The sequence below is a fragment of the Bradysia coprophila genome, chromosome IV, assembly GCF_014529535.1.
Source record: "Bradysia coprophila strain Holo2 chromosome IV, BU_Bcop_v1, whole genome shotgun sequence".
Classification (NCBI taxonomy): domain Eukaryota; kingdom Metazoa; phylum Arthropoda; class Insecta; order Diptera; family Sciaridae; genus Bradysia; species Bradysia coprophila.
The window spans coordinates 7,015,125-7,032,434 of record NC_050738.1 but is presented as its reverse complement, the minus strand read 5'-3'; the positions used below and the strand labels follow the sequence as shown (position 1 = coordinate 7,032,434).

General features: G+C 33.9%; 1 protein-coding gene across 3 annotated transcripts in view; it reads right to left on the bottom strand.

Annotated features, from left to right (window-relative positions):
• Positions 1 to 17,310, bottom strand: part of LOC119066775 (transcription factor sox-2) — a 34,930-nt gene that overhangs the window by 13,489 nt on the left and 4,131 nt on the right. For all 3 annotated transcript variants that reach the window (XM_037169430.1, XM_037169431.1, XM_037169434.1), the window contains exons 3-4: positions 9,955 to 10,185; positions 9,521 to 9,669 (exon numbers count right to left, since the gene is read on the bottom strand). In XM_037169430.1, the coding sequence (XP_037025325.1) occupies positions 9,521 to 9,669; positions 9,955 to 10,185 (380 nt within the window). The remainder of the gene's footprint in view (positions 1 to 9,520; positions 9,670 to 9,954; positions 10,186 to 17,310) is intronic.

The following is a 17,310-nucleotide window of genomic DNA, read 5'->3' as shown; positions in this document are numbered from 1 at the left end:
ATCCCATCAACGAATCATTTAATTAATTAACCGAGCAGTTTTTGCAAATTTTTCTACGACAAGATTCTTCATCTGTGATATTTTTGAAAATTTAATTCCGAAAAAGGAAACTCACTTTTTTTTTGCTGAACGTTCTTCCAGACTAATCCAAAATTTGACTGAATGAATTTACCTCACAAAATTGATTGCAAACATTTTCAACAAAAGCTTAGTTCGTTTCACAATTGTACGATGTATATAATATGTTGAATGCTATAGGTGTGTTTATATGTTGTCATTATAAAAGAGTTGGGGTTGTACGCTATTACCAAACTTTTCGTTGGTTACATTGTTTCACTTTATAATGAATTTATTTGTAGACTCGACAATATATTATTTATTGTTGCTGTATAGGTATGTTTCGTACAGACCCCATGTATGGGGGAATTCAATCAACGCGCCTGAATTGTATTAAATTGAGGTTCAGCTCGAGTTGTTCATACATTGTTAATTGTTTAGTTTTGATATGTCGTCAAAGCGAGCAATTTTATATCTAAATGGTGGTTTCGAATGGTGGTTCATACGTTCATATGTTTTGTGTTACCTTAAGCACCAGCATAAAATGATTGAATAACGAATCTAAATTTTATCGCAACATTTTTGTTTGGTCCGATTTGGGTAAAATAAGTGAGAAATTTGATTTTGTCAGTCTAATGCATTCATATTTTTAATGGCTTCAAACGCATTTTCTTATAATGGACTCCAGAGAATATCGCATAGAAATTTGCGTCAGCTGTTTTTTCAAAAAGTCTTTAAACGGTGTTACCACTACCACTGCTGAAGCAAGTTTCAACCGGAAAATCAATTTATATGAAAACCTTGAACAGAATGAAAAAACTGTTTTTGTTTGGGAAATGTCTTAATATTACCTTCCTTGGTACTTAAGTCCAGAAGGGAACCAATAAAATCGCCTGTAGTTTTCGAGTTCTAGGACACATGGTGAACACCAATTAAAAGACTTCTTTTAGGAACTTATCTCTGTTCTTTCCGAAAACAGTAAAAATTAGAACATAAGTCGATAAAACGGAAATGTCTGGAAAAGTAACAGAAAACAGAGTTTTCTCGAACGAGGAAGGAAGTATGGGCTGTCCTAGAAACAAACAAAAACAAGCAAATTACAGTACCTTCTAAATGTCTAGAAGAATTTCGAAAATCTGTGAAATGACATACTTGGCTTTCCCAGGCTCTTCAGTCGACTGTCCTACATGGTCCAAGCTGGCCAGTATAAAAAGTGCTTGAATGTAGCTTTCGACTGACATCAAATTTGAAAATTTGATTGGAAAGTCAGGGAAAACAGCGCCAAAGTTGAAGAATTTTCCGGGACACTATTTCGAAAAAGTCTGGTTCAAACCTCATTTTCGATCCAGTAAATAAAAGTTCTTCCATAAAATATCGACATTGAGCCAAAACATAAGAAGATATTGTATTTTCAGAGATATTTGACTTTTGGAGTTTTCATTTAAATGGATTTTTCGGCCGGAAAATCGATTTTCCATTTTCCGGAAAAAAGTTTTGTTGCACAACTTTTTATGGCAAACAAGATGAGACAAAGATTATTTTTTGATATCGTAAATCGCACGGAGCAATTTTCTTAAAAACATATCGATCCGGACTATAAACAGCCAGGCATTTGTTCTCTGAAGCAAAGACAAAAATAAGCGCTTAGCTGTAGCCAGTGTTCTCTTACATACAGAAACGTATAGTTAAAATAATGAAGTAAAAGATTCGATATCAAACACTAAGCAATGTTTGAAACAAAAGAAGTAGTAGATTTAGAAATTCAGTAAATCATTCTATGGAGAAACGTCTGCCGTTTGCAGAAGGTCAGGTAGGTTAGGCTAGGTCTCGTTTGTCTGACTATGTAACATTTCTCTTCACCAGATAAGGCCTATCTCGATTTATGATTGTCAGTGCTTACGATTTCTGTGGAAAAGCGATAATTTGGGATGTTAAACTCATAGTCAACTTTACGTTACCAGTGCTGTCAAAGATAGTCTCTCCTATACCATTTTCCACTAAAACTGATTACGTCTTGAAAAGCATTTTTTGTCTATTTTTTTATAACAGTTGCTCATCCATCTGTGGCTGACGGGACGGATCTATGAAACGAAAAATGCTTGGCTTGACTAGTATTAAACTAGAAAATTATAAAAGTCGATTGCATAATGTGTATTTTTTACTCAAACGAAATACCAAGTGTTTATTAAATGAATGTGTCATGTGCCTGCAGAATCAATGTTTATAAATAGGCCGTTCACGCGTCGGTCTTTATGGAAAGAATAGACGGGATTTATTTTATGTGTACCTTTTGCAACAATAAAACACATTCAACAGAGCCGATTATAGCAATGTGCAATATGTAGCCTACGTAACCAATTATGTTATTAATCTCGTTACTCAATAGCAATTCACATCAAAATCAGACGTACATAAATATCCCAAGATTCTGCAAAAGTAAATTTGCAGAAGTCTTTAAAGAACAGAAACTCGTGCGAGAATTGCGAGCGAAACATTATCTCACTCTAATTAATTTTCAACATCGTCGTAATATACTTTCCATTTTCCATGTCGTAAAAACATTTTAATAATTAAAACAACGGAAAAACTCCTTAGAGAACCGTTGTCAAATGCACGATATCTAATCAGCTAAAAAAAACAAATGGAAAAAACCTCTCATTCGGTTTTAATTTACTCGAACAAAACAATGGAATATCTGAGAGAGGTTTTTTCTGCTTTTCTTTTCCGAGATTATCCGTCTCTCAATGGGATTGTGTATTGTATGGATGTGTTTTTCCATTCAATCCATCAATGATATTGAACAATGGCTTCATTACAGACGAGAACAAGTGATATTCGTCTATATAGGTAAATGTACACCCTCTCTAGAACGTCATTCTGGAGGATTTGATTTTTTTTTGCCTCGATCATAATATAGACATGACAAAAGGTGTATTATTGTTTGAAAAAAAAAAAAGAAATATCACGTAATTGAAGGAAGTCTACGAGATTAAATCGATGATATATCTGAATTCTTTATAGAGGAGGGTTTATACACGAGAATGTTTATCGGAAATTGATTGATGGGGATTGGGTTGGATTTGTTGTTTGTACAGATTGTTTTGTTCTGTAATGAGTTTCATTCAAACTATAAAAACAACGATAGACGTTGCTTGATAAGGCAATGTGATATTGGTAACAATACTTCAAAGTAAAGGGATAGCGGTGACGACGCACGAATTGTAACGCACACAGCTAATTAAAATAAATCATTTGCTGTACGCCAGCTGAAAAGAAACTAAAAATAATGGAATTTTGTTTAATTTAATTAATCAACCTGTAGGTGCCTTTGTAGGCGCAAAAGAACCAAAGCATTGGCTAATAACTTTCGATTATTTTTTTTTCATGAAATGCAACTTAATTAACCAAAAACTGCTTGCTTATCAAATGAATAGAATAAAACTTCCAACACAATCCGCACGAATCTAATAATATTCAAGTGTGCGCACCACAATTACACTCCACTTTAATCCTTCAATAAATTTATTCATTGTACAAACAAAAACCCACTTTCATCACTTTTCCCATTGTTCCGACCATAATACGAAGGAGTAGAGAATTAATTCATTATTTCGATGAACCATATGTCCTACTATTTAATAATCAAATGTTAGTACAGTACCAATATATGCAAATGTAAACAGATTTTCCATCCCCTTTGTTTATATCGATAATGTGATTGTTTACCAAAGCACAGAGACAGAATCCATACACTCGTTGCACATGGAAAGAGAGTAGCATGTACTCGGTACTAACAGACTCACATAAAACGACATGAAGGGTGTGCAGACAAATCGTTTAACGACGAGATAATTTGAATAAATACTTCATTCACCAAATAATATGAATTTCAATCAACAATTTTCGTAGTTGTCAATACAATATTAGTTTTAGGGAAGTTTGTTGATGAGCGTAGTTGAAATTATTATGACAAGCTGTGTGTTTATGCTAGAGATTTCGTACATTATCTCAACTTGGCGTTGTCACAGAAATTATTAATGTTTTGATGCAAATCGGTGGAATTTAACAGACAGAATTTTGGTACTTAGTACATAAATTGCCGTATTTTGGTAGTGGGTACATCCATCGGAGTATGTCACTTAAATAACGTCCTCCCCTCCAGTTTTAACATGTTCAGCGAACTGCACCATTTCGGATTTGAATTTTTGGTGGAAAACTAAAATTTTCTAGCGCGCTGTACCAGGAGAGGCATTACATCAATTATGTCAATTCTACCGACGGAGTACGATTCACTATTTCACTGAAAGATGTCGCTGCCAATGTCAACAGAAAACTTATTATTTTTACTCGACGAATGTTAGTCAAATAAAATGCCATCGTATAGCAAATGACCTCAGGACTCTGAAACAGTAATCAGTTTTTCAATCTAAAATCCGTCGAGTAAACAATTAATTATTTTTCTGTTGACATTGGCTTAGTTGCAGCGACATCTTTCAGTGAAAGAGTGAATCGTTCTCTATTGGTAGAGTTGCCAAAGAATAGAAGAAAGAGAATTGATGACGTAATCTCACTCCAGGTCGTCATGAACACTTGGCACTACTTGTGGCAAAAAAGGCTTAAAAGAAGGAGTGAATGGAATGAATTGATGCTTCATGAACGGGTGTCTAAAAAGGCAAATCCGATTTTATTCAATCATCTAATTGTAAAATTATGTTCAGACACACGTACGTCCCCAACTCACAGATTGATTAAGAATAAAATCATTCGTAACAATTGCATTTCAAGCAATTAAAATCCATTTATTTTAATGTCACCACCTTCACTCCCCTTTTTCTTTCCATCAGCCAGAATTTGTTTGTACCACTCTCTCTCCCCAATACTCCATTCTCTATTTAAAACTCATCTTAAAAAATATTAAATTTCATAATCACCAATTCACATCCTTTATAAGCTGTTTCAATCATTGTCCCAGACACAATAGCTTATTCTTGTTTTGAATGAATATAAGCGACGCCCGAACAACAAAAAAAATATTTTTCATTATTTCGATCCGCATTACATGAATGCTTCTGGGCTGTTTTGGCAGGACATTTTATTTGTGTATTGAATTTTTATTTTTAAAATCGGGCTATAAAGCGAATGAAAATGAAAATGTTTTGTGGAAAATCAATGTTAAATACGTAGCTTGCCATAGAGTAAAATTTCGTATCAAAAAAGGGGTGCAGTCACGTGCACAACATATTGCAGCCGAATTAAATTGGGAGCAAGTGCGAGTGGTTGATTTTTTCACCCTTATAGTTGGAGTAGGTCAGGAGGGTATTAGACAGATACGTTCGGCGATGCAGGAATAAGGCAAAACGTTTTTGAATTAGGTAAATTGAATAGTAGCTGGATAGAAGACTACTCAACCGCTAAATTTTTCGCTTTAAATTCGTGCAAACGTTTTGCAGATTATTTTAATCAGAAGTGACACGATATTTTGACATCATGCGGTTGTTGCCGTTCACAAGCACACGTTTCAGTTTAAAGTATTTTCAATTTAATCCATTACATTCGAATACTTAAATATGTTTTGCACACGATTGAATGAATGGAAAAAAAAATTATTTAAATAAAATGAAACAACGACCGCTAGAACACTCGTTCTGTCCGACAGATTTATTGAATAAAATAAAATAATTCGAATAAAATCGAGTAAATTAAATTGTTCATTTAAATGTTACAATGCTCATAGTCCCCAATGGAAACTGAAGTTGATGGTCGAATCACTAGATACCCGTAAGAAATGTTCGAAGTTCGTGAAAAGGTGAAATATTCGAATTGATTCGTTTTTGAATAAAATTCCTCGAAAGAAGAACATGCTGGTGCCTAATAACAATTTCTTATATCACATCTGTTGTCGACAGATACGGCAAAAATAAACGTCGACTGTCTTACGTGTTCTTATATCGCAAAATGAATGTCAAAACTAATGAAGTAATAGTACATTACTATACCGGTGAAGTAATTTGATATCTCGTATCCAGATTACTCATCGTGATACGAGATATCAAATTATTTCACGTGTAAAGTATGGCGTTTTACTTTACGAGCGAGGGAAAGGGTCTTCACTAGTGAGGGAAAGGGTCTTCACTAGTGAGGGAAAGGGTCTTCACTAGTGAGGGAAAGGCCACATTACCTCACTAGTAAAGTAAAAGATTTTACTCACCGATCTCTTGATAAGACGAAAAGAAGTAAAAGATTCGAATTACACAAAAAAAAGAGTTGAAAATCTTACCCGTTGCAGATTTTGTCTCTAGAATCTATCTTATCTCCTACAGCTGTATATTTCTATGTAGACCTACAGCTGTAGCAGCTATTGTTAGCTACCTGGAAACAAAGTTACCTGTTACAGGTAAGCTTTTCAACTCTTTTTTGTCAGTGTATTTTGAAGATATGTTGCTTGTTTGTGAGCGCTTGACAAATCATCACAGGACAAAAATAATCTCATAAACTGCAACTATACTGTGGAGCTGTTGAAGGGTACAGGTCGAAGTACAACTTCACATTCAAATGCTGATAAAAACATGATCTACAACATGATCTATCTTCGGGTTTGTCATGTCCTACCGCATTCAATTAAAATTTATTTTATTTAATTTCTATAAAAAATAAAAATAATAAAAAATAGTCAAACATGCAATCCACCATGCACACTACGTATATATATATATATATATATATTTGCAGCTACGTGTTGCCTAATCTGCACTAAACGAAATAAAATGTGTACAAGACACTCAATGTAATATAACACAACACAGCACATTATAAATGCGCTTTACATTCTAGCACTCACTAGGAGATTGACAGTCAATCTTTATCTGGAATTACATCTACTTCGGACAATTGAATCGAATAAGCTGGGGCTATGTTTTTCCATTGTACACATTGGAATATTGGATTCAAAGATATATAATAATAAACATGCGTCATTGAATGACGAGGGCGGAAGATAAAATGTATTGTATACACAGTTTGTAGTGGCAATGTGCGAGGTAATGCTTTGTTTGCATGAGAGAGCATTTATGTGGAAAATGGATTTTAATGAAATTTTCTTTTTCCATTGTTTGGCTTGTTTCCGTTTTCGAGTGTGTACTTGTCGTGGAAGTATTTGCATATTAACTGATTCGATTAACTGTAATTATACGTGATGGTTGTTTGACGTTGTTATGACGAGTTAATTAGCGAAAAAAAATTAGGATGAAACTTCTAGCGAAAATCCTGCTCCAGTTCCATCGATTTTTCTTATTTTAAATAGAAATAATGACAAGAGAACTCGAAAACATCATCGAACGTCATTATACATCTTTCAAGTGGCGAAAAAAAGTGGCTTGAATCATATCGCAAACAATACTCAAGTGTGTGTATGAGAACAATCTAACAAGCTCCATTGAAAAACTCATCAAAAATTCATTTCTTTCCCATACTGTTCACTTCATTATCTTAAATGTTATTTTAAAATATTCATTCAAAACATCTTTTAAACATCACTTTTGTTATATTAATTTTGTTTTCTGAACAAACATTTCCTATTGAAAACAGCTAACTTAATATAAATATGATTGCCGCCATGCACCACTTTATATTAACACCAAAACGTCGTCGCTGTATTTCCATTGAAAATATCTTTCTACCGTATAAACGTACTACTAGCTATATATAGCGTTTCGTACCTTTTAATACGTACTTTCCATTATCGGAGCCCTAGAGAGAGAGCGCGCGCGTATATTATGGTGATGGAATAAGAAAATGGTACAACAATAACAAATAATAAGACGAAGAAGCGCTCCAACGTAGGCTGAATAATAAATTTTTGGTTTATACGTTCAATATAGCAGTATAAGATGTGATGTTGATACAATATATAACAGAAGCTCGGCAAAAGGATATTTATATTCAAATATTGAAACTGTTGAACCGAGATAAGAATAATTAGATGTTTCGGGGGTTTTATAAGTGTACACTGTTGTGTGACATCTTCACAGGTTTGGCTGGTTGTTGGTATTAATAAGATTTGGAGAGATTTCGACAGACAATGGGAGAAAATAAATCCATATGGAAAAAGGAATGTTCGATATAATAAGGGCAATGATGTAGTCGTCTGTTGTATGTACTGAAGAACTTAGTGAGAAAAATCCTTTTTACAAAGAACTGATAGGAGATAGAGTCAGTGCCGCCTTATCGAAGGGTCAAAATGGGCAATTGCCGTGCTATCGGGAGCGCAAAATATTCTCGAATTTCGAGAGTAGCTTATGAGTGTCTTATACACCAGATTTTATTTTCTGCTCAAAGACAAACTAAGAAAGTTACACATTGTGCCTACAACACATTCTTATCATCAAAATTCATTTTATGAAACATCAGTCGGTAAAACACTCGGATAAAAATGTTTACTACCTGTCCCACGTGAAAGTTGACCATTACGCAGGAATTTGCACACTGCGAAAATGATCCATTACATAAAGTCCACGTTCATTTCGGTTCATTTTTTATGTGGAAATCAACTTTGAACTTTCACATGGGGTTAACAATTTTGTGATGAAAGCAAACTCACAAGTATAACCTACTATTATTACTCAATAGTGATACGATGTGAGTATGTGTGGGTGATAATTTCCATTGATCTTAAATTCATTTTTGAGGAACCGTGTAATAACAGATGAGCAATGACTGTGACCCCACTTATAATATTTATGAAGTATTCGTTACACTCTACACTCGCGGAGTAAAATTCAACATGTTTTCTGATTTGGGCGGCTTGTAACTGTTTCCACAAGAATTTCGAAAATGAAAACTTAGATTTTGTTCTGCCTTTTTTCTATCGACACGCAACGAAATACTAAAATACAGAATCCAGATTTTTGTTTGTTGCAATTATTTAGAACTTGATCTTATGAAAGACCAAATACAAAATAGATCAACAGTTTAAACATCAAAACGGCGAACATACATTAAATAGACACAGAAAAAATTGCTCGCTCCGCTCGCGATTTACTCGGCAAAACACAGTTTTCATCCAATTTGACTTACGTTGTCATTTCAGCAAATTTTGTGCTTATGCTATTAAAGTTGAGGCATTTTCTGTTTACTAAAGTTTCTTTTTGAAAATATGGATAACTAAACCGTAATGGGCGCCCGAATACCCAAGAGTGCATGGAGCCTTAAGACGAGTTTCCAGTAACCATAGGTTACAATCGAAACAAATATCCATTCGATTCTTTATGCATGTAGATATCAGTGGATGCTGTAAAAGTTCTACCAACCACTACCAGCCACAAATTTATTTCAATAGAATTAATAAAACGTTTATCGACTGAATCTTCCCATTATATATCTGTACGGAATTAAGTCCAAATGCAACATTCTATGCTCTGATCACACGCAAAAAAAAGAACGAAAACAGAAGAAGAAGAAAACTCACCCAATCGCTTTGATATTTCTGAATTATGCATCTTTGGATTGTCTGACGCTATTTTCCTTCGCTGTAATCGCGACCATACCATAAACGCATTCATTGGACGTTTTATATGCTCTTCTTGTATTCGCTTCGCCGAACCTTGCACCATCATACTGTCGAATGGAAGAAAAATAAAATTGAAAAATAAATCATTTAATATTGGTTTATAGCAAAGTTTATATTCGCCATTCACGTTGTATGGGTCTCATAATATTTATGGTTCAAATAGTTTGTTTGTAAGTCGCTAAGTAGTTTCGATAAATTTCTATTTTATGGTGAATTAATGCACATACATAAACGAAAGAATGTGGTATGTGCAATGTGCACATTTAATGTAAATAAATAACAGGGAGACAAAAAAAACACATCGCAAACATTGTACTGTGATTTGTACATACCCATTATTGTTGCCACCATTCATAATAGTCTGATGTAAGTTTGCTGATTGTGAGTTATGCATTGAACTTGTCGATGATGCATGCAAATTCTGTGTGTGAAGATTTAACGTATTCAGTGGGTGTGATGGGTGATTTTGCATACTTTGCGTTGTGGGTATCGACAATGGATGCGACAGCGACAGTCCGGGCAAAGATAACGAAGGTATCCGTTCCATCATCATAGCAGTTGATCTAATTGACCGAAGAAAGAGTGACGCAACAACAATGAAAAAAAAAATGATTAATTCAAATTGATTAAAACAATGTCGGCATAGACCACTCATATATATATAAAACACGATGCACACACCATAAAAAAACGCATTTGTTCATTTACACGCCCGTCACTTATCCATTATCCAAAGCATCCCATTTAGATGATCGCTATATTCTTTGTAAGACAAGTTAAACGATTTTACGAATATTAACTGAAAAATAATCTCAAAGTTTCATCTTGATATTTCGCAGCAGGTAGTCATTTAACACTGGCTACTTGTCTTATAGTCAAAAAGGTGTTCTTGTTCTCAATGTTCTGGTTGTTGTTTCATTTTGATTGGATATGTGTAACGGTTTTCGATGAGAACAACACGTCTTATAATCTTTAATTTGAGAGTTGAATTTCGGTTTTATGTTCGACTTTAAACGGGTACCGCTATCGTAATGTTTTATGTTGAACAAATCACAAATGACTTTGTTAATTGGTAGACCGATTATGTGTGGTGTGTGGTTGTTTAAAGCTTAGTTTGGACCAATATGTTTTTAGATGGAATGTTCAACACTTCTGCGAAATTTGTGGTTACAGTCTGTTTTGAATTACTTCAATAATAGGAATATTAGGATGCGCAATTATTTGGTAAATATTACACTACTCTGCTCCGGTAAACAATTGGAGCAAGGTGTATGCAGTGTACATACTAATGCAACTACAGGTCAGTCCAACGAAGGTGAGAGATACATTTGAATCTATTATCAGCCTATGTCACTCTTTGTATATAAGTCTGGATAGAAAACCTCTGAGAGTACGAATTCCGTATCTATGTTTAATGAAGTGGATTTGAGAGAATTATAACAGGTAGTTGCGGGAATCGTAATAATTTCCACAGTGACTCGTCATTCACGATTGGTACAGCCCCACATTTGAAAAAAATGAAAATTGCGAAGATTTTTCTGCTAAGTAAATGGACAATATGAATAAACTGGATAGTATGAACGTGTTAAGTCTGCATTTTTAAAAAGGACAAGTCCAAAAGAATTAATAGTTTAACTCTTTTTCGGAATTATTTTACGTAAACGTTCTTTACAACGATTACATAAAGAGTGAGGGTGACACTATTTCCCCTGAAACTATAAATAGGTTTCTAATTTCCTCGCAGGGAAACAATAAGAAATACATTTGCAGCTAGATTAGCATATAAATAACAGAAAAAACACTTTTTGACCACTTTTGACAGTTCCTGTGGAAATGTGAACAAATGTAAAATGTGAAAGTTTGGACAGTACATTCTCCGCTAGAATAGCACCTATGTCAAAACGGACTTTGGAAAGAAAACACCCAAATGTGCCCAGATGTGACCTAGAATCTAACGAAAAACGCAAATGTGAAAATATTTCCACTGTGGAAATTATTACCGATTCCCGCAACTCCACCTGAAAAAGCGCTTTGTAGCTTCGATATTTCTAAGGGGACATCCATAAAGAACGTCCACTTTTTCAGTGGTGCCAGCAAATTAAATTTTCGGTAACTCGAGAAAAACGCATTTTAGAGACAAATGGATGACTGTGACTGACATTCCTTCTAAATGGGTGTAGAACACATAGCTGACTTCATAAAATGCATATTTATCGAGTTATTGATGATTTAAATCTGCTAACAACACTGAAAAAGTGTCCTTTATGGATGTCCCCTAAGGGAATGTAACACAATCTTGATGTAGTCCAGGTTTGATCAGAACAGACTACTCGAAAAAATCAAAGCTGGTTGATTAGGCCCAGCCGAAGAAATATTGAGATGTCTAATTGCATCAGATTAAAGAAATTATTAGATTGGCAAAACACAATCATTCCGTTGTCACAGTGACATGGTTGCACTATATGTACAACCGACTAAATTTGATGCACCACTCCACAAAATTCACTTATCATTTTCACATCCCTTGAAACACACCACACCACCACAGTTTAACCGAATTCAATGAATTACCATGTTAAACAGCTTGATACACAATCCATATGCTGTGTGAATGCACAGATCCCCTTAATTTTGTTAATATTCGCGTGAAATTTGAATTCGAAATTATTTGTTTGATTTGGAAACTCATCTCCGATTTGTGTATTATACATAATATCCTACGCAACGTATGAGTATTCTTTATTGTGGGGGTTGATGACTTTAATCTCGTTGTTGTAAATATGGTGTTTCGTGAAGTATATTGATTGGTGACAACAAGTGATAATGTTCAGTCACCTATCATAAAATTGAAAACAAGGGTCGGCCCGTCGACTGTGTAGTTATATATGGTATAACATCGGTACCATCGATATTAATTATGGAATATTTGGAATGAGAATGAGTTGGTGAGGAATATCTTCTCATTTAAATAGTTTATTGAAACGAAAGTTTTGGCTTAGTTTGGCTTGCTGGCGGTTCAGTAGGACAGCTTAGTAAGTGGTGGAAACATTTTTAATATTTTCCATCGAAAACAGAATCAATTTCGCCTCTCGTTTCGACTGAATGACGCTGTAGGAATCTTGTATTCGTTTCTTTTCTAATTTAGCATTTTCACACTTATCCAGAGGTTGTGTGGCTCAATGTTCAAAAAAACACCGCACAATAACACCAAAATAAAAAAAACCTGCCGTATGAACATTCCACGGAACCCTAATAAAAATGATCGAAACTTATTCGTGTTCAAAAATGCCTAACCTCATATAAAATGTTTGTTTGTCTCCAGCTGCGTTAAAAATGTTAAAAATTCATAAAAAAAATTATTATTATCCAGCATTTATTAATATCGTAATATTCGTCTTCTGAATTATTGCGCTCTCCCGTCAGTATTATACACACAGAAAAAAACGGTTGCTGCTTTTTCGCTAATTTTTTACATTTAATTCTTTGTTCATTTCGCACCCATACAATATCAGTCGCCCAAAATTTCGTTTATATTTTGTTTTAACTTTTGCCGCTGTTTTTATTTTTTTTTATTTTATTTTACCATTCGAGTAGTCAGTCGGAGAAAAGGATTAGTGGAATTTATTGTGAACATTTTTAAAATTGGAATATTCCAATAAAACAAAACGAAAAATTATTATTTATAATGGTAAACCGGTAGGACAGCGATACACTATATATGTGGTTGATTGTAAATCAATTTAATTAATAAATCTGCATGCTGTGTGTTTTATTGAAGAATTCGTTTTCCAGTTTATGTTTTGCAGAGTAGTAACAATGTCAAGACTAGTAATTTAGTTGTTACGCATTCTGTTCATAAACGTTACAGCGGTGCACAAATAAACAACCGGATGAATCATATGCAAAAGGAAGATCTAGCCGTTTGGAGAAATAGCTACTCAGATGACATCGATGAAGATCGTGGCCCTTTCGTCCTAATTTGAGGCAAAACTTATGTTAAAACAAATTGCAATGAAAGATTTTCTATGAAACACCATCAACAAAAGAAGTAGTAGATTTAATGAAGAATTTATTTTCATTTTATATAAATTAGAATGATATTGGGTTTAACTCAATGAATTTGACTAATTTTATAACGCATAATTATGATCAGAGACTATTATTGTGAATATTATTTACTGACATTACCGAAAATCACCTAAATGTATCGAAAGTTTGAGATTGTCAATTTTCTTTTAGAAACGGCTATCCATCTGTTATTGACAACGGCAAAACTAAACGGTTGTCTCCATCTGGTGACTTCGTATATAGCAAAATGTTTGTTAAAACGAATGAAGTAAAAGATTACCCATTACACGAAACTTTTAACCACCAACAAAAGAAGTAATAGATTTATTTTGAGCTGACATATATTAGATTAGAATGACATTAGGTGAACGGTCTGACTCAATAAACTTCACTAACGTTAAAACGCAAAGGTCTAATTCTTTACGAAATTATTTATTGAAAGTTCAATTAAATGAATAAAGGACTGTCCATTCTTGCTATTTTTTTAAAGAAGCGGTTAGTCATCTGTTATCGACAACGACGGTTGGACCCAGCTGGTGGCTTCATATATAGCATAAATTTTGTTAAAACGAATGAAGTAAAAGATTATCCGAAGCACGAAACAGATGGGAAATCTCTCTTAATTATTGACGTAATTTACATGATTAACCAGTGATTCACATGATGACGAATCAGTGATTAAGCTGCATTTAACCGGGTAAATCGTCGCAAAACTACAATTAACTACCGTGAAATGTGGTTGTTAATCGTGGTTAATCACTTATTAACTCTGCGTATTCACATTGATCATGTTGCTGATTAACTGATTTACAATGTCAATCACAAAATAGAGATTTCACCGTCGCACGAAACCTTCAACAAAAGAAGTAGTAGATTTAATGAAACGAACAAAGTCATATTAACATCAAAATGTGTTTATCAATGAAATTGACATCGTATCGTTTTTCTTACAAAAAAGTCCTCTATTTGACATAACTTTTGCGTTGTGTTGATGGTAGAGATGCCTGAATGGAATTAGATGAGCGGAATTCGGATCATTATGTTGTGCAACGTCTCTGTATAATTTTTTTTGTAATCGTATTGCAAACAAACGACATACAACGTACTTTTAGTAACGTGAACTCATTTGTTATCGATAACAACGCGAAGAATAAGCTATGTGTTTTCTTATATAGCAAAACGCAACCTAAAACATACGAAGTAGAAGACTTTGTAGCATTAACAAGACGTTACGTTTATCAAAAGGAGTAACAGATTTATTTCTTTTATCGCAAAACACGTACCGATTCTGAAAGGTGAACGTTGTTTTTGGTTTCAGTTTGGTATACACAATACATTCAATGCTCGAAATTAACATATCACTGTAAATGAACGCAAAAATCAACAACCACGAGAATTGTTTGAATTTGCCTCTATTCATACGAAATGAATAAATGATTTGATATTTGAAAAAGGCATGGTTCAAAATCAAAAGCACGGAACAACGTGTACCCAGTTATTGAAATAAAAATGAACATTGCAATTCAACAGGCAATTCTATGTTTGTTTCTCATTATGCAATTAATAATTGGAAACATAATGAATAATTTGATACTTTTAACATCGCAACTTTCTATTATATAACCCATTTTACCTGTATCAGTAATGGAGCAGTCGGTTTGGTTAAATGGAGTTTCACTTGTTCAAACGGCAATCGAGTATTTTTGTAACGAGCTTTTCTGTGAAGCACTACAAAACTAATTTATTTTCTGGAAATTATATTTTTTCGATCATTTTGAACGGTTAATTAGGTTGTTACAATACACTTTCTGAGGTTACAGTAAAATTGGTTTCAAGTTTCATTCAATCACATAATTACATAATGAAGAAAACATCAATAGAACGAATTTTATGTAACCTCAAATTGGGCGATAAATTCCAATTAAATTCGTCTAACGAATCAACATAACCTTAAAAATAATTTCCCATCATTAAATCCTTTCACTTAAAATTTGAATAAAATCCATCAAAAGACTTTAATTAAAATTATTTAATCCAATAAAAGTCAAGTGCGAAAATTCGGTTTAATACCAGCCGAATAATAACACATAAACAGAACAGATAGATAAAGGATAAATCCTTTCTGTGTACAGAACTCCATCATGCAATACAAGCTTGTTGATTATTAAAATGGGGAGACTTTTCATTGCTGTACATATAGCTGTAACTATTCGACAATAATTAGAGAAGAATGTTCTAGGGATGATTAAGTAAATTATTTTGACCTATCTTATGTTTAATTGCCCGTATTATCGGTCAAATATTTACTTGACCTTTAGGGGTACATTGTCGATTAGTCGATGAATAGCCTCTTATTGAGATTAATAGGTCATGGGGACTGGTACAACTCTTATGTTGTTAAGTGTATTAAGAAAAGGAGAATTATACCTGTCACATACGGCTATTCATCTGTTATCGATAACGACAACAAAAATAATGACAAGCTCTGGGTAATATGGTCATTTATACAGTTAAATGGATGTTACAAAAAATTGAAGTACAAGATTTGAAATCAACAGATCAACCGATCAACCGATAATAAAACGGGTCATATGCTTGCCGCCTGTAACAGGTTAAAACTTGAATTTGCTGTCCTCGAAACACCATTAACAGACAAACATATTTGATCTTATTGAATAGCTTTCTTGCGGGGTTGACTGATTCATCCGAACCGGAATGCAATGTGCTGAATAAAATGATCGTATTTCAAATCTCTGCCTTGGAGGATTAATGAGTTAGAAATGTCTAGCAATTATGGATGTTCTTAGATAGTAGACAAAATAAGCGTTAGAGTGGCGCCTTGCTAACCTTTCAAGATCCGATTCGGAACATTTGTCAATCGTTTGAATCATATTTCACTGTCCTTCTGAGTGTGTATAATAACAAATTGATTCCGGATTGACTGCATTGTAAACTTCGTGGTACACGGAAAAAACGGAAAATGTCGATGAGAACGATTTGCGTGTGAGACGCAAATACTACATCTTGTACGTAGAATATATAAATAAGTCATAAAATTTACGAATGAATGAATCATTTAATCTTCTTATCGCTCAACTAACGACGACAACACCAATGGTTCGCTCATTCGTACTTTACGAGTTTTACGACTTGAATGTATATCGTAAGTACGAGATGTAATATTAGCGTTTCACACGTAAATCGTACTCTTCGTCCATCCGTATTTTCCCAGTATGGATTCCAAATAACTGATGATATAAGATGGTCCAATAGATAACAACAATGAATGTATCAGTGTGACTACCAGCCAGCCCATAAAGAAGAAAAGCGAAAAGGTTTACCGCCAATGAAAACCACGAAAACCAAGTCGATTAAAACCTTGTAAATTGTCATTTACTCCTAATTTACAAATGCTAAACAAACATTTCACATTCAGGCATATTCAAAATCCCTTTTCATTTTGATGCTAATGTTTACTCAAAGCTGTGTGTCTGTGTTGTATTCCAGCAAATAAAATTCTATTGAATAATCGTGGACTTGATAAAATTGATCACAATGGGAAAATATTATTCTTCTCAATCATCTGCTACAAAATCCAATAATCCTCTCATCCCTCAAAC